The following is an 18,563-nucleotide window of genomic DNA, read 5'->3' as shown; positions in this document are numbered from 1 at the left end:
GAAGATTTCGCGGCCATGTCCTCTAATTCTGTGTCCACGAAATTCTTTAGGGTTTCTCAATTAAATAAATTTATTTTAAAGAAATTCTAATTAAATGCTTAATTCTTATGATAAATTCTTATTTACATAGTTAAATCGTCCTCAGACAATTTTTTTAAAAACTACCTAATAAAAACAATATAATATTTCATATTAGTCTAATCATCCGTACACTAAACATAAGTATCAAAATGTAAGCATATCAAAATATGTCGAACACAATCAATATCAGAGTAGGTAAAATATAAAAATATTAATAGCCCTAGAATAGTAAGATTTTTTAATTTATTTAAAAATAGTAAAATATTTATTTATTTAATTAAAATATTTTTTCTAAACATTTTCATTAACATCCTTCCCCATATTTTATCAATATTTCCATTTAGGTGTAAAATCTTGGATTTTTTTTTTAATAATATTTCTTTTGAAACTTTTTCTAAAAATATATTCTCCCCCAAACTATTTCCAAGAATAATGCTTGGATGTACCAGTGTAGGAAGAGATGTATAGTTGGTTTTTTTTAAACTAATTTTTTAAATTTGATTTATTTTAAGATTTTGCTAAATTTTTTTTAGTTTAATTTAATTTAAAGTTCGTTTAAAAAATAGATTTTTGAGTTAAATTTAAATAATAAAATCTTGGGTGCCACAGAAGATTTTGAAAAAAAAAAGTTACAAGTCATCTCTTGAAGAGACGACCTACAATAGGTGGTTAACATGCAACGATAATCGTCTCTTCAATAGATGACATACTGAGACACCTGCATTGTACGCATCAGTTTCTCATTACCCGCAGGAGTCCACTGCCATTAGCACCTTTTTTAGTACTCCTTGAGCTAATCCCTCATTGTTTTCACGCATTAAGCTCAGGAATACGTTTATTTGCTAATATGATGGCCGGTCATAGTTCAGTAAAGATTTTAAGTGGGTCCGCTTGGACTATGCTATGTATGAATAATCTTTTCTATTTCATAGGAGATCCTGGTCCTTTATTTATAGTTCTTGCATTAACCGGTTTGGAATTAGGTGTAGCTATATCACAAGCTCATGTTTCTACGATCTCAATCTGTATTTACTTGAATGATGCTACAAATCTCCATCAAAATGGTTATTTATTTATAATTGAACAAAAGCGAGGAGCGAAACCGCTTCGTTTTTTCAAGAGACACCTGCATTGTTACAAGAGACAGAAATTATTTTCAAACATTATTCTTGAAAATAGTTGGGTGGAGGATATATTTTTGGCAAAAACCTTTGACTCTCGTGGCCAATTGTGGTAATAATGGGATGAGCTGCTCAACTTGCTTACCACGCATACAATTACATGTAAGAAAATGGGGCCAGAGAATCCAATGAGCCCCTAAAATGGCCAACACATCGCAGCAAAGTGGATATTTTGAACTCCAAAAATCATCGAGTTCCTCAATCTCAGCTCACCCTCTTCTACTGTAGCCCTCTCTGTCTCTCTTATCTTCTACTCTTTCACCCATATCCAGAATTCCAGCTGGGTTCTCTGCCTTCATGGCTGCCCTTTGACTACTGTAAGTTGTTTCCCTCTCTTTTGCTGCTTTTCCCTCTCTCTTTAGGCGTTGAAATGGCTTCTACTCCACCGCACTGTTCAATCACCACGGCCAAGGCTTACCAAACCCACCAATACCCACAAAATAACCTCAAAAACCACCGTCAAAATCCCCGCCAGAATGGCTCTTGGACGACTCAGAAGGTCTCTCTTGTCAAACCATTGCCGGCGAGTCCCGCCCAGAATGCGACTAAATCATCCACTTCTTCTACTCCTACTCCGATTTCACAAAACCCTAATTTCCCCTCTCTCTGCTCTCTCCCTGCTTCCAAATCCGAGCTCGCTTCCAATTTCTCAGGCCGCCGATCGACTCGATTCGTCTCTAAGTTTCACTTTGGACGCCCCAAATCGTCCATGGCCACTCGTCACACTGTGATTGCTGAGGAGGTTCTGCACCAGGCGCTTCAGTTTGGTAAGGATGATGGAAGTCTGGATAATGTTCTGCTTAATTTCGAGTCTAAGCTTTGTGGGTCGGAGGATTACACGTTTTTGCTTCGGGAACTTGGGAATAGAGGGGAATGTTGGAAGGCAATCCGATGCTTTGAGTTTGCGCTTGGTAGAGAGGGAAGGAAGAATGAGCGGGGTAAGTTGGCTAGTGCGATGATTAGCACGCTTGGTAGGCTTGGGAAAGTGGAACTGGCCAAGGGGGTTTTTGAAACAGCATTAAGTGAGGGGTATGGGAACACTGTCTTCGCGTTCTCAGCTCTGATAAGTGCTTATGGGAAAAGTGGTTACTTCGACCGGGCTATTAAGGTGTTTGAATCAATGAAAGATTCAGGGTTGAAGCCAAATCTGGTTACTTATAATGCAGTAATTGATGCATGTGGAAAAGGAGGAGTAGAGTTCAAGAGAGTGGTGGAGATTTTTGATGAAATGTTGAGGAATGGGGTTCAACCTGATAGAATTACCTATAACTCACTTCTTGCTGTGTGTAGTCGAGGCGGGTTGTGGGAGGCAGCTCGGAACTTGTTTCACGAGATGGTAGATAGAGGGATTGATCAGGACATATTTACGTATAATACGCTTTTGGATGCAGTTTGCAAAGGCGGACAGATGGATTTGGCTTTTGAGATTATGTTAGAGATGCCTGCAAAGAAAATACTGCCTAATGTGGTTACTTACAGTACAATGGCTGATGGATACGCCAAGGCTGGTAGATTAGAAGATGCACTGAACTTATACAATGAAATGAAGTTTCTGGGCATTGGTTTGGACAGGGTTTCATATAATACATTGCTTTCAATCTATGCCAAGCTTGGCAGGTTTGAAGACGCTCTGAATGTTTGCAGGGAGATGGGGAGTTCCGGTGTTAAAAAGGATGCTGTTACTTACAATGCACTTCTAGATGGGTATGGAAAGCAGGGGAAATTTAATGAAGTTACTAGAGTATTTAAGGAGATGAAAAGAGATCGTGTAACTCCTAATTTGTTGACGTATTCTACATTAATTGATGTATACTCTAAAGGCAGTCTATTCGAGGAAGCAATGGAGGTCTTTCATGAATTCAAGCAGGCTGGATTGAAGGCTGATGTAGTTCTCTACAGTGAACTCATCAATGCTTTGTGTAAAAATGGTTTGGTGGATTCTGCCGTATCGTTGCTTGATGAGATGATTAAAGAAGGGATTAGGCCTAACGTCGTCACTTACAATTCTATAATTGATGCCTTTGGTCGATCTACAACAGTAGAATCTCTAGTTGATGCTGTTGGTGCAGCTAGTGAAAGACAAAGGGAAACCCCATCCTTCATGTTGATTGAGGGTGTGGATGAGAGTGAGATGGAGAATTGGGATGATGATCACGTGGTCAAATTCTATCAGCAGCTTGTTTCTGAGAAAGAAGGACCTGCAAAGAAAGAAAGACTAGGCAAGCAAGAGATTAGGTCCATTTTGAGTGTCTTCAAGAAGATGCATGAGCTGGAAATAAAGCCAAATGTCGTCACGTTTTCAGCAATTCTAAATGCATGCAGGTAAAAAAGTCTCTGGCCACTATTTGCTCTCAAGATTTAGCTATTTAGAACTCTTATTTTATTTTATTTGAATGAAGACTTGTGTATTCTATATCAGGTTTCTTATTAAAAAAAAAAAGACTACTTGTGTACACTCTCACTTTACTACTTTAAAAGATTTTATATTTTTTAAAATTAATTTATAATATATCCAATCAAAAAGGAAATTTTTTTTGAACTGCATGGGTTTACCTAGTGGCATTGGAGCATGTGAAATGGTAGGATATTAAATCTCATATTGGCCGCCTTAAGATAGGATATTGATTCTTATGAGTTTCTTGATAACGGAATGATGTAAGTTTAGACAGTTGTCTCGTGAGATTAGTTGAGGTGTAAGTTGATTTAGACACTCACGTACATAAAAAAAAAAAAATGGTGGTTAGTAACTTCTTTTTCACTTTCCAGTATATTTTATAAGATAGGTTATACTTGTTCCGTGGTTGCTTAGTTTGATCTTCTGCCCTATTTTTCATTATAACCTCAAGAAGAATATATACGCAATCCTGATTGTCGATTTTGGGTCTCGGATGCAGCCGCTGCAAATCAATTGAAGATGCTTCAATGTTGTTGGAAGAGCTTCGGTTATTTGATAATCAAGTATATGGTGTAGCTCATGGACTCCTTATGGGCTATAGCGAGAATGTGTGGATTCAAGCACAGTTTCTGTTTGATGAAGTGAAGCAGATGGACTCTTCAACTGCATCTGCTTTCTATAATGCTCTGACAGATATGCTATGGCATTTCGGTCAGGTAAATTCGGAAATTCCAAGCCTGTTTAGTGACGATCTCATATCTTATTTCTCATTTTTCGGTTAGTTGTTCTGTGTTTCTTATTTATAAGAAAGAGAAATAAAACATTTTTGGTTAGAATTTCTGGTTTTGATATCTGAAATCTTTATCTTCTTTATAGAAACGAGGGGCCCAATTGGTCGTACTTGAAGGAAAACGACGCAAGGTATGGGAGACTTTATGGTCTGATTCTTGCTTAGATTTGCACCTCATGTCTTCTGGAGCTGCTCGTGCCATGGTTCATGCTTGGCTGCTTGGTATTCATTCTGTTGTATTTAATGGCCACCAGTTGCCAAAGTTATTAAGGTACAAGTTCATTCCCCCATGCGCTCTTTTATCGTAATTTTGTTATGCATATTATTAGATATCATTACCTTTTCAGTTTACACTAATTGTTCAATCTTTGGTAATTTAATTGGGTTAACTCATGTCTTCATGGTGTGTCGATTTCCTCTCCATTAAAATCGTGTCGGCTGCTTTCTTTTGCATGCCATTGTCCCTAATTCTTCCACCCCCAACCTATCTCATTTGAACTCCCTACGGATTTTGCCAGCCACTCTCCCTATTTAAATTCAATGACTTCAGAAGCCTCTCCTCAATCCCCTTCGTCCTGAGAACCAGAGCTAATCCTAATGATCTTCACCATTGACTAATTTTTTATTTATAGTACGAAATTACAAAAGACGAGGGAGGAGAGCCAAGCTGAAGTAATGAAAAACTCTTCCAACTTGCATGAAGAAAAGTAAGGCTATGTTTATTGCAAGGAGCATAAAATTTATACCAAAAAAGCTAAAAAGTAACATGGTCCAAGAAGCTTCTGAAGGGTTTTTTCCTTTTGCCTGTTGAAGACCTATTCTTCCTTTCTAGCCATAAAAGCTAATGAGAAGCCCTCACAAGTTGAAATCACAAAGAACCCTCTCTTTTTGAAAGGAAGACTTCAAGAATAAGGAGAGTAGATTGGTGGCACTGAGAGGGGAAGGACCATTTGCCATCCAAAGTAGTGCAGCAGATGAGACCACAGAAAACCAGCAAAGGAGCAAGTGAGCATCAGTTCGGCGACATGTAGCTATGTGAGGACTTTTTGCAACAACTAATTTCTTGTTTTCTTGAGGAAGGCCTTTGTACTGGTATATGATGTTAAGGATATGCTAAAGACTTAAAGATGGATCTTTTACTCTTCGGAAGGCTAGTGATGATTGAACTCCCGAAAGAATAGCGTGTAAATTGAATAGCTCCGTGGTAACACTAATCACTGGCTTCATACCACACCATGTCAAAAGGTCCTGAAGTTCTTGCCATTGACAACTATGCCTCATGCACAATTCAACTTCTCCCTTGTTGAATAATAAACTAGTTTTTGTTGATGGTTCAGTCATGCAACTATCAGCTAGCGAGTATCGATTTGTGGATCTGCAATAATAATATGGTCATTACATGGATCCCAAACTTAGTGTCAGAGTAGATCCCTCTGAGTGTAATTTACTCAATCTACCAGAGAATTTTAGTTAGATCCGAAGAGTAACATTTGCATAAGAACCTACCTCAAACTGAAATGAGGTATGAACTGAAGAATCTCCTCATGGCCAACTTTTTGTTAGCTCACACTACAATTGGTATCCAGTTGCATCTACGGTTTATGTGATGGAACGAAGGAACGAAGGAACGAAGGAAAATTACTGTCATATGGTAGTTTGACATGTCTGGTATGAGAAAGTTTGTTGTTTAGCTTTTACTTGCTATTGTTGTTTAGCCCTCAACTCAGACGTTAACGATACAGTTGGACTTAATTAGAGGAAGTTTATATTGACTTGCTTACTTTGGGTTATAATATACCCAACATTGCTGCAAATCAAGAGAGAGATTGGTATATGAACTCCTGTAGCAATCTATGGCCTTAAGTAGACTTCAAAGCAGTGGAGCCCTTTTCTTTCTCGCTAGGTTAGGTTCTGTTGATTCTTTTGAGCTGTCGTTTTGTAACTTGTAAGCCTGCTTTTGTAGGCCCTTCTATATTCTTTCAAATTTTATTCTCAAAAAGCTCGGTTTTTCGACCCAAAAAAAAAAAAAAAGGTTGTCTTAGGTGTTAACTCTTCATGGTTTTACCTTGTCAAAATCGGGTTACAAGGGATCATGCCGATTCTCTTGTTGCATTACTTGTATATATTGATAACGTTGTTCTACAACATGAAGTTTTAACACTTACGAGTCTATCTTAAACCCTTTCCTCACCAAAACTTGATTTCCTTTTGCCATTGTTATCCTTTTCCATCTGCCTGTTGGAGACTTGCACGGTCCATCTCGAGAGGGACTACTAGATTATATTACTAAAGCTATTTTGGTTGTGTCCATAGTCAATACTCGAGTCGTTACATACGTGAAGGCTGTAAATAGCTGTTAAATTAATGAAGCCTTGTTTTACATGTATTCTTTCAAGTTCTTACATGTTATTTATTGTGCAGCATTCTGACTGGCTGGGGAAAACACAGCAAAGTTGTCGGCGACGGAGCTCTAAGACGGGTGATCGAGGCGCTTCTGACTGGAATGGGGGCGCCATTTCGGATAGCGAAATGTAATATAGGTAGGTTTGTATCAACAGGCTCTGTGGTAGCTGCCTGGTTGAAAGAGTCTGGAACCTTAAAATTGCTTGTTCTTCATGATGACAGAATTCATCCAGATAGTGAAAATGTGGATCTAATTTCCAAACTGCAAATGATTTCCTTGTAGCTGAAATTTGTATAATATTATTATTACACATCAGAGATATGAGAAAATATGGCTCAGAGAAGAATTTACTAAATACTGAAACAGTAAACTGGCAAGGCCTCCTAAAATCACTCTTTTAGGGTTAAGACTCTGATGAATATTTGTTTGCCAGATTTGTTTTTGAATTTTTTATTGGATTTTATGTTCCAACGGGTAAAAATTTTGGAAACAACATTTTATGTTGTCATTCTTTTGATTTTGAATTTGAAAATTAAAATGTAGAATTATAATAAAAAGGATAAAATTTTTAATAAATATAGCATTTTATGTTAGAAACTAATTTTATTTTTGTTAAAATTAAAATATGTAAAATATAAAATGTTATAAATTTTGTCTCCTGAGATTAGTCGAAGAGTAAAAATATATTATAAATTACGAATACTTTTGTTAAAATTTAAAAATGTAAAATATAATATATTATAAATTTATAACATTTATATTAATAAATTAATTAATAACATTTTAACTTGCCAATATGAACATAGCTGAACGTAAATTGACACATACTCTTTATCGCAAGTTCAAACTCCCATACGTCCGATATATCTTACTAAAAATATAATAATAAAATAAAATAAACAAAATAACTTTTTCGATTCAGAATCTTCATGTTGATAAGAAAGGTAAAACTTGTATGTAAAGGTATTTCAAATTCTCCAATAAACCCAAAAAGTGAAAAGGAATGAATATAAGAAAAAGAGAGTGAATCTAAAAAGGTGATGCTAATTAAACTTTAAAGGAAGATTCTTGCAACATTTTGAGGAAGAAAACAAACAATCTCGAAAGGAATTGCTTTGGAATATTGAAGCAAATGCCAATTTAGCCCTCTTGATAGAATCTCATCCCCACCTAATATACTGACTTTTTTGAGAGCTGCATAATCCAATTGGTAGAATTTTTTATATTCTATTTCACAAACTTCAAAAAAAAAAAAAATTTAAATACTATTTTGGTCTTTCAACTTTGTTCTATTTTAGAACCTATACTTTTAAAACGTCTATTTTAATCTTTTTACTATCAAAATATTTGTTTTGGTATTGAAATGTAGCCATAATAAATGTGTATTATCTCATTTATTTCAATAACACTTTTAGCATAACACTTCATTCTCTAAACATTTTTGAAATATAGCCATAAATTTAAAAGCTTCCTTCACAATCATACCTTCAAATTTTTACTTGGGATGTGAATTATAATACTTTCAAAAAACAATAGTAAAAGTGTGAGCTTTGCATGAGGCTTCTTGATTAAGACATGTAAAAGCCACTTATAGATTATCCATTAAATACGTAATTTTAGGGATTTGTGGGCCCAATAATAACTTAAAAGAAATTTTGAAAAAGAAAAATTAAAGTAAGACCACCGACCGACACAACTAACTTAACCAACCCCTCATCTAATTTAATTAAGCCTCTTTTATCTCTTTTTGGTCAACAATACAATATTTTTTAATTTAAAAAAAAATTCAATTTCTAACTTTTTAAAAATATTTTTTTTTATTGACATTCACGTTTATGCAGGTGGCATCCATCAGTCCATCCCCTTTATGAACAACCAAAAAATTCTTCCAAACAGGAGGATATTGGTTTATCAACTTTCAGATTTATCTTTTATTTTGGCCCCCTATACTGTACTTTAAAATGTTCGTTTGGTTTCCACGCTTTTAATTTTTTGTTCATTTTAGTCATTTAAAAAGATTTTAGTGACTATTTTAGTCCGCATTTGAAAAACTTTAATACAAATTTTAGGCTACACATTTAAAAAATTTAGTGAGTGAGATGTCATGCTAAAATTTTGATAGAAACAAACGAGATAAAAATAAAAATGAAACAAAAAAATGTCACTTTTAAAAAATATGACATTTCAAAGGTATAAAGACTAAAATAAACACGATAAAAAGACGTGGACGAAAATTAATAAAGCTAAAAAGTTCATGGAAGAAGCTCTCACATTTAAACCATCGGCCTTATTCCAGGTAGCTTTTTGGATTTGAATAAATTCGTGTGTCCACCAAACCAATTTGTTGATTGTTTTCTCATCTTCTGTCGCCATTGACAGGTAGTAAATTTTGGGTTTTGATTGATCAAAGATGATAACATTTTTTTTTCTTTTTACAGTTTCGTGAAGTATAAAAATTTCAACTTAAAAATCCATGGAGCGAAATTTCCTCTTTTTTTCTCTTCCCACTAGAACTTTTCCTCCTTTAATTTGGATAGCTTCTTTGATTCTGCTTTTTGCAACTGTTTGCCGACCACTTTCTTCATTCTCCCCCCTATAAATTTTTTGATGGGCTGCATGGTTTTCCTATAGAACCCACCAAGTTCTAGAGCTTTCTCTGCAAATCTATCTTCTCTAACTTTCTTTGTAAGTTTCTTCTAGCTACTTGAGTGAATATTTTGTTTGAGCTTACCACTTGGCTTGAAATTGTCCATGTATGCTTGTTTAGGTTACCTGATCTTCTATTGAAAGTTTTTGGAAGGTTCAAAAGTTTTGAGTGATTAGAGTTGTAACTTTTTCTTTGTTTATCTTCCTTCCAAGCTCTCCTTTAACCATCTGCCATGGCACCTCCTAATGATTCAGCAAACTTAACCTCTTCAGTTCTGAAATCTGAGAGTTTGGAAAATTTGATTGATTTTTCCAATGGGAAGATCAGTGTCAAAGGTGTTCCTCTACTCTCGGAGGTCCCGAGCAATGTCTTTTTCAGTCCCTTCTCTTCCATATGCCAACCCTCCGATGCTCCACTTCCATTGCTCCAAAGAGTGAATGGACTATCCCATAAGGGAGGATTTCTTGGTTTCGACCAAACGCGGCCTGCTGATAGGCTCACAAATTCTTTGGGAAAATTCAAGGGTAGGGAGTTTGTGAGTGTCTTCAGGTTCAAAACATGGTGGTCCACCATGTGGATTGGGAATTCTGGGTCAGATTTACAAATGGAAACTCAATGGGTCATCTTAAATGTCCCTGAAATAAAGTCATATGTCGTTTTCATACCCATCATAGAAGGCAGTTTCAGGTCTGCCCTTCATCCTGGGACTGACGGGCAGGTTCTGATTTGTGCTGAAAGTGGCTCAACTCATGTGAAAGTATCGAGTTTTGATGCCATCGCCTACGTTCATGTGTCTGATAACCCATACAAGTTAATGAAAGAGGCCTATGCTGCCATTAGAGTCCATTTGAATACTTTTAGACTCTTGGAAGAGAAGCCTGTCACACATTTGGTGGACAAATTCGGTTGGTGCACTTGGGATGCTTTCTACTTAACAGTAGACCCTATTGGAATTTGGAATGGTGTTAATGATTTTGCTGAAGGCGGCATCTCACCGAGGTTTCTCATCATTGACGATGGGTGGCAAAGCATCAATATGGATGATGAAGACCCAAATCGAGATGGTAAAAATCTTATTCTGGGTGGGACTCAAATGACTTCTAGGCTCTACAGATTTGAAGAGTGTGAAAAGTTCAGAAAGTACAAAGGAGGGTCTTTGTTGGGTCCAAATGCTCCATCTTTTGATCCAAAGAAGCCGAAGTTGCTTATCGCGAAGGCGATCGAACTGGAGCATGCTGAGAGAGATAGAGACGAGGCTATTGCATCTGGAGTCAATGATACGTCTAAGTTTGAAATAAAAATTCAGAAGCTAAAGGAAGAAGTGGATGAGATTTTTGGGAAAGAAGATGAAGAAAGTGGTGCGGTAACCAAAGGTTGTTCAAGTTGTTCTTGCAAGGCTGATAACTCCGGAATGAAGGCTTTCACAAGGGACTTGAAGACTAAATTCAAAGGTTTGGATGATATATTTGTTTGGCATGCTCTTGCTGGTGCTTGGGGTGGTGTAAGGCCAGGCGCTACCCATCTGAGTTCCAAGATAGTTCCCTGCAAGCTTTCCCCCGGGCTCGACGGCACGATGACCGATCTTGCTGTCGTGAAGATCGTTGAAGGTAGCATTGGACTTGTTCATCCTAATCAAGCCGATGATTTCTTTGATTCCATGCATTCCTATCTTTCTAAAGTAGGGATTACAGGAGTGAAAGTTGATGTGATGCACGTAAGTTTCTCTAAAACAAAACCTTCAGTTTGCTTTCAGAATTAGTGAAATGAAGAACTAATTTATCAAACCTCTTGTCATATTGTTTGTTCAATTCAGACTCTAGAGTACGTCTCAGAGGAATATGGAGGAAGAGTTGATCTTGCAAAAGCCTATTACAAGGGTCTGACCAACTCTCTTCTCAAGAACTTCAAAGGGACTGGTCTTTTCTCTAGTATGCAACAATGCAATGATTTCTTCTTCCTTGGCACAAAGCAAAACTCCATAGGAAGAGTTGGTAAGAATTTCAACTTTTTCCTCTGTCTCTCTCTTTGTTGTCTTTGGTTCACAAAAGGGTTGGCCAAAATGAAACAAAAGAACAAAAAGGGTAAACATTTGGATTAAAACTTAACTAACTTACGTTTTTGTGGGACAGGTGATGATTTTTGGTTCCAAGATCCAAATGGTGACCCCATGGGTGTTTACTGGTTACAAGGTGTTCATATGATCCACTGTGCATACAACAGCATGTGGATGGGACAGATCATCCAGCCTGATTGGGACATGTTCCAATCAGACCATTTATGTGCCAAGTTCCATGCAGGATCAAGAGCCATTTGTGGGGGTCCTGTGTATGTGAGTGACTCAGTGGGTGGCCATAATTTTGATCTCATAAAGCAGCTTGTGTATCCAGATGGAACTATTCCTAGGTGCCAACATTTTGCCCTCCCCACTAGAGACTGCCTCTTCAAAAATTCTCTATTTGACGGCAAGACTGTTCTCAAGATTTGGAACCTTAACAAGGTACATTACATATATATATATATTTTTATCAGAAATATACCATTGATGAGATGAATAATACAAAAGTGAGGGATACTTCCCTATCAAAGCAAAAAACTCTTCCACTAGATTAAATAGATATTACACTAAAAGTTCTACTTCTAATTCAGCCTTTTTCATCTTTCAATGACTGAAACAAACCAAGTCTTTATATTCTACCAAAACATGACAGTAGTTTCATATTCTTTGGAATCTAATTACAGTATGGAGGAGTAATTGGAGCTTTCAACTGCCAAGGAGCTGGCTGGGACCCTAAAGAGCAAAGGATCAAAGGGCATCCAGAATGCTACAAGCCAACGTCTACCACAGTACATGTCAGTGATGTGGAATGGGACCAGAAACAAGAAGCAGCCCCAATGGGGAATTTCGTCGAATACATTGTGTACCTGAACCAAGCCGAGCAGATTCTCCACACGACCCCAAAATCCGAGCCGCTAAAAGTGACCCTTCAACCATCCACGTTCGAGCTCTTCAGCTTCATACCCCTCCGAAAGCTTGGCTCCAGCATCAAATTCGCCCCCATCGGCCTCACGAACATGTTCAACAGCTCAGGCACAATCCAGCACTTGAAGTACAACGAAAAAGGAGTGGAGCTGAAGGTGAAAGGAGGAGGAAGCTTCTTGGCTTACTCGAATGCATCGCCGAAGAAATGCGTTTCGAACGGAATGGAGGTGGAATTCGAATGGGACTCCGATGGAAAGCTAGGGTTTGATCTTCCATGGAATGGAGAAGCCGGCGGAGTTTCTAATTTGGATATTTTCTTCTGAAAATTTTATTTAAATGTTATTTTAATTTATCATGCTTTTTGTCGTCTTGTGTAAGTGACATGTGCTAGAGCATAGCCATGTCAATTAAAATAAAAGGCTTTTATTATTATTGTATTTTGAACTTTTTTTCTTATTATTATTATTATTATTATTATTATTGAGGATTTGTCCTTTAAAAGAGGGCACTATGTTTTGAATTACGTTTCTACTAAATAAATGTGAGAGTGACTTTTTATTTATGGCTATTTTCATGTGGGTTTAAATTGTATTTCTATCTCATGTTTTAGCTTTTGTCTATTTATTTTTTTTAATCCTTTTGGTCACTGTATTTTTAGTATTTATTCCTTCTAATTTCTACATATTAAAAAACGATTGTTAACATCTATGTTTACGAAACACAAATGTTATAGACAATCCAAATCCTTTAATAGTACAAAACTATACCAATATTTCAAGATATTTGTAACGACGGATGGAAAAATGAGATAAGAAAAATAAACCTAAAATTGTCTTTTAAAAAAATACATGGACAAATATAGATATTTTGAAATTATAAAATTAAAATGAGTTTAAATCAAAAGTGCACATATTAAAATGGAAATTTAACAATATATAGATGAAAATCAATAAAATATGAAATTACAACACCAAAGTAAACGTTTAGTTTTAAAAGTTTAAATTCATGTTTTTAATCATAATTTTAGCCTGACACGTCACTCACTAAATTTATTGAAATACAACGATAAATTTATTATGAAATGATTTATATAAACTTAGGTTAAAAATTTGCACATAGAAATAAAAAATCTCACTCTTTAAAAGTACATGGGATCAAACCTAAGGTTTTGGAAGTATATAAAATAAAATAGGAGGAAATACTTTTCAATAGAGGAATCGGTATTCTAATGAATTAAGTGGTTCCAGCGTAATAAAAATGAAAGAAGAAAGGAAAGGACATCATGATGAAATACTAATCTTAAAAGAGGGGGATACGGCAAAATTTGTAAATGTTACGGACTTAATTGGATTGAATTTTGATATAGAAACCCACTCAGTGATAACTTTCAAATTCAGATGGGAGAAATTTTATCTCCCTATTTTATCTTTTACTTTTCATGTTTTTCTCTGCTACTTTGATCGTAATTTTGTCATTTAACTTCTCTCTCCAATTTCATCGAATTCCATTCATCCTCTCCCTTTCTATTCCCACTGCACCATGATTTTTTTATTTTTTATTTTTTGAATCAAACAGAGTACAACGATAAATCACCATGTTAGAATAGGTAAAGTTCTTTCTTTTTATTTTTATAAATCATTAAAAAAAAGCTATAGTTATTTTTAATTATAATTGATAAGGAAATTTCAAAAGTTTTAATTATTTTTATTTTTTAACAATGTCAGTTAGAATACAGACAGTTAGAATATGTATAATTTTGCCTATTTGGTTTTCTAAAATTATTTCAAAAGAAGTTATAACTTATTTTTAATTATAATTAATAAGGAAATTCAAAAGTTTTGTAACACTGTTTTGCAACTATACAAATAGTTCTTTCTCGCTCTTTTCTCCCAACTTTTTCTTACCAAAACTTAGTCTTTTTTACTCCTTCGGTATGTTTTTTTCCTTCAGTTAATGTTTGACGTCTTCTTATACTTTAGTTAGATTTCAACTTTTAATTTTTATTTCAATGTCATGTTAATAATTGTAATTTCCGAGAAGTATTGATTATGTACCATATATAAATAATTTATTCAAAAAGCCAAACATTACATACTTTTTTCTATGTCATTCTCTTTTTCTATGACTCAAATAAGAAATTAAAATAAAGTTTTATTTCCTTTTATGCATTGTTATTTTTATGAGCAAAAATGGTGAAATGTAAGAATATGCATTAAGTTGTTATTTTTGGAAAAATTTCAAGTAATTGATGCATCTCAATTTTTTTCAGTCACACCATCCAGATCGGTGGGTGATAATAATTTTTGAAACATCGATTTTATGAGATAAACATGTACAATAATAAAAAAAAAATTTGGTGAGGTAACAATGAGAGAGAAAATAGCTAAATTATTAAAATTTTTAACTATTTAATTAACTTTTATGTTTTTAAACTTTAAAATAAACTATGAAATTTTCATGTGTATTACACGTGTTTCTTACTAATATGAATAAAAGTTGAAAGTCCACAATTAAAATGAACGATTTGAAAGTTCAAGGAACAAAATGATCTAAAGCCAAAAAGAACATGAATCCAATAGTTTATATATATATATATATGAGTGTCGAGCTAGTTTACGCGCACTTCAACTAATCTTGCGAGACAACCGTCTTACCCTACTACATTTAGTTGTCGGAAAACACTACAAGAAAAAGGAGTTTCAGAGACGTGCAAAAAATGTCGCTGAAACCCCCAATTTGTCGCTAAAGTTTTCAGCGACTAGAGCCGATTCGTCGTTGAAAACGTCGCAGATAACGCGTCGTATAAAGTTTCGACGACATCTCCAACCCGTCGCTAAAAATTATTTTCAGTGACAATGACTGGTGTCGCTGAAAGAATTTTCAGCAACAGAAGAGAGTCATTGGATGTCCCTAAAAATTGGTCCTTGAACACTTTTCTAGGTGGGTGATCACTATGGAATTTGAATTCTTTTTCTCTAAATTTCTTTTTGGATTTCTTTTGTTCATTTGGAACAATGAACCAATCCAGACTCACCCGAATCAAATAGTATTTAGGTCTAATTTTTAATTCTCTCTCTAGTATGTTTTATAAATTAAGATTTTATTACTTTTATAGAACCTGACATATTTGACTCTGAATTACATTATCTTTGAAATTGAATATTAGAAAAGAGATCTCTCAAAGTTTCAAACCAAATCAAGAATTCCAAGAAAGAGGGAACTGTGGGGAGTAAGACAAATTGAAACCACTCATCTTTCTTTATTTGGCTGTTATCATCAGGAAAAAAAAAGAACGTAAAAAATAAATTTTAATTTGACTAAAATTAAGATCAAGTGGGCCCATCAATTGAAAGAGAAAAAGAAAAAGTCGAAATTTTTGTATAAAATAGACGAAAATCAATGAAATTAATCAGCATCCAACCCAACAAACTAAATCAAGTGGTCTTCAAACATTGACTATTACATTTATAATTTTTTAAAAATAAACCTGACTGACACTAATTAATTAATATTTTGATGATAACAAATTCAATTGATGTTAGAATTATTATTGTAAAATATAAATTTATTATGAACTTCAATCATATTATATGATTTATTGATAAATGACGATTTATTTTTTAAGTATCCATGGCGTAGAGTTTGAGAAGATGTTTAACGACTTTTGAATCACCAAAATTAGAGTTCAAATGAAAAATTATGGTGAAAACAAATTGAAAGAAATAATATACATGACAAATGATCTAGCCAACTATACACCTGATGCTTTATTATTTAAAAGAATTGCTGATATTTAATTTCGTCGGATCATTTTGTTAAAAAGTTTCACTAATTCTGTTCACCCCTGTAGAGTTACTATATTGATTTGGGATTGAACCTCTGACCTTTAGAAAAGGGAAAAGATGCTTAACCGCTCAACTAAATTCATGTTGGCACGGACACCTATTGTTCTAATCAATTAAGCCAACTAGTTTTTAATATAGCTGATCTCAACATTTTATAAAAGCATAGGTAATTAGTCGAATTATGTCGAACCAAAAATATTTGGTAGGGATAAGTTTTGCCAACTACTCATTTGACCATTGTTGGTCAAACAAACATCTCACTCAAAATACCATACTCGTCATGTGTCATATGAGACAGTAGCGGATCTAGAATTTTATGTGATGGAGCATAAATACATATAATTTTGGAGATTTGTATCAATTTGCACCTTATAAATGTTGCAATCTTTAATTTAACTTTAAAAAGTATCGCAAATTTCACTTATTGATAAATTTTTGTTTGAAAATTTTTTTAAAAAATATTTTATGAGTTAAAAAACACATATTTAGCATGAAATTGATATGATTTAAAAAAAAAACAGAGTTAGAATTGAATTTTTTTTTAACTATAGATTTGTAAGGTTTGACATAATTACTTTATAGTGATTTAACATATTAATCAAAATAAATTAAGAAACTTGATTTTTATTAAATTAGCGGTTTTTTTGTGTGTATTTTTTTTTAGTACAACAAATATCGAAATAGATTGAACCTCCCACCTCTAATCTAATAAGGAGCAAGATGTCTTCACTTTTGAACTATATTTATGTTAGCATTTTTTTTATTAAATTAATGAGAATTTAATTTGAATAGAAAATAAAAACTTATGGTCCACATTATAAATGTAATTGGACGTAAAATTTAGTGAGGTTCGAACACTAACAGTTGCGAAGTTCAGGGCGTGAAGAAACAAACGGAGCAAAGAATATTTATTGGGAATTACATACCATTCATAAAATTTAATTCAAATTCCGAGCAAATTACGTACAATTCATAAACTTTATTCAAATTCCAGGAGAACATGCCCTCTCCCCAACACGTAGGGATGATAATTCAAATTTTGGTTCAGTGCCATGAGACCCACTAATAATTCTTCGCGAGGATTTCTTTATAAAATTAGGTTTTGTCACCGTCAACAGGAGTCTTTGGATGCACCTTGAGAGGGAAATACGAAAGACTGAAAAAGAAAGGGAAATGAGCATCAAAAGGCCTTCTCTTCAAAGCTCGGAATCGTGAAGATTGGCTCGGGGACGATCAATCGATACGACCAATTTAGTTTATCTATTTTCTATTGATTTTTCTAGTTTTGTTATGGAACTGTCTTCGGAATTTTTTTTTATTATTATTTTTCTACATTGAATATGAGTAACTAAGTTTCTTTTATCATGTAACCTTTATGAATTGATTGCTTAATTCTCTTGGTTGAATGGTTATAAATGTTCTATTTATGTTTCTCTATGTTTAATACTTTTAATCTACTAGCCATAGATTGATTGATATAATCTTAAAATCTTCCACTCGAGAGAGGTGATTAATAGTTAGAACTAAGACGCATAATTAAAAGAGTTAAGATCGGGAGACTTATATGTCTTCTAGACATCGTTAAAAGACTTAAAACCCTTGTTATTGAAACTAGATAGAAATATTGATTTCTTAATTAAGAATGAAGAAATAACTTACACCGGAGGAGTTGATATTTGAAAGTTCTTTGCCTCTAGATTAATAATTCATTCAAGCAATTGGTTCATTCCATAATCTTTCTTCTCATTTATTTTCTCTTATTTTTATGTTTATTGGCTTTAATTCTATTCTCTCATCCAATTTTGATTCTCTTTAAGTAAAAATCCAATCTATCAAACAATATCAATAATTACTTTCCATCTATATTAAAACTCGACATAACACTTGCTGTTAGCAATTTCTAGTACAATACTAAACTCAGGTCGAGCCCAAAAGATAACTTGGCTCAAATTATAGGTATCAAATTTTCTCGAATTCGCCCAAAATATCGGTAGACAACTAGAGATTCCTTGTAGTAGACAAGGAGGGAGAATTTTTTTTTCCCGTTTTAGTTTGATGGATATATGCAAAATACATTTCTCGTAATCCATTGTTCCTCTTGGTAGAATTATTTATATTCTATTGACAAACTTCTTAAACACTCGTGTTGTATACATGACAGAATCTCACCCCCACTAAACATACTCTACTTTTTTGAGAGCAACATAACCCAATTGGTAGAATTTTTTGTAATCAATTCA

General features: G+C 34.2%; 2 protein-coding genes across 3 annotated transcripts; both read left to right on the top strand.

Annotated features, from left to right (window-relative positions):
* The first annotated feature begins 1,413 nt into the window (after window positions 1-1,413).
* GUN1 (s uncoupled 1) lies at window positions 1,414-7,206 on the top strand. 2 transcript variants are annotated; one of them, XM_022292296.2, is made up of 4 exons: window positions 1,422-3,584; window positions 4,157-4,373; window positions 4,534-4,718; window positions 6,869-7,206. In XM_022292296.2, exons 1-4 carry the CDS (start codon window positions 1,633-1,635, stop codon window positions 7,131-7,133), a joined length of 2,619 nt encoding a protein of 872 aa, XP_022147988.1. In that variant the 5' UTR covers window positions 1,422-1,632; the 3' UTR covers window positions 7,134-7,206. The 2 variants fall into 2 exon arrangements, with proteins under 2 accessions (XP_087973726.1, XP_022147988.1); XM_088117600.1 differs by lacking the exon at window positions 6,869-7,206 and having other exon boundaries at window positions 1,414-3,584; window positions 4,157-4,434; window positions 4,534-4,711.
* A 2,115-nt stretch (window positions 7,207-9,321) lies between these two features.
* LOC111016788 (stachyose synthase) lies at window positions 9,322-12,915 on the top strand. Its single transcript, XM_022292309.2, has 4 exons — window positions 9,322-11,212; window positions 11,312-11,489; window positions 11,628-11,995; window positions 12,238-12,915. Exons 1-4 carry the CDS (start codon window positions 9,731-9,733, stop codon window positions 12,799-12,801), a joined length of 2,592 nt encoding a protein of 863 aa, XP_022148001.1. The 5' UTR covers window positions 9,322-9,730; the 3' UTR covers window positions 12,802-12,915.
* The last annotated feature ends 5,648 nt before the right edge of the window (window positions 12,916-18,563 follow it).

The sequence above is a fragment of the Momordica charantia genome (assembly GCF_013281855.1).
Source record: "Momordica charantia cultivar OHB3-1 chromosome 9 unlocalized genomic scaffold, Mcharantia_2.0 BLBB01000009.1, whole genome shotgun sequence".
Taxonomy (NCBI): domain Eukaryota; kingdom Viridiplantae; phylum Streptophyta; class Magnoliopsida; order Cucurbitales; family Cucurbitaceae; genus Momordica; species Momordica charantia.
This window is presented reverse-complemented; position numbering and strand designations above follow the sequence as displayed.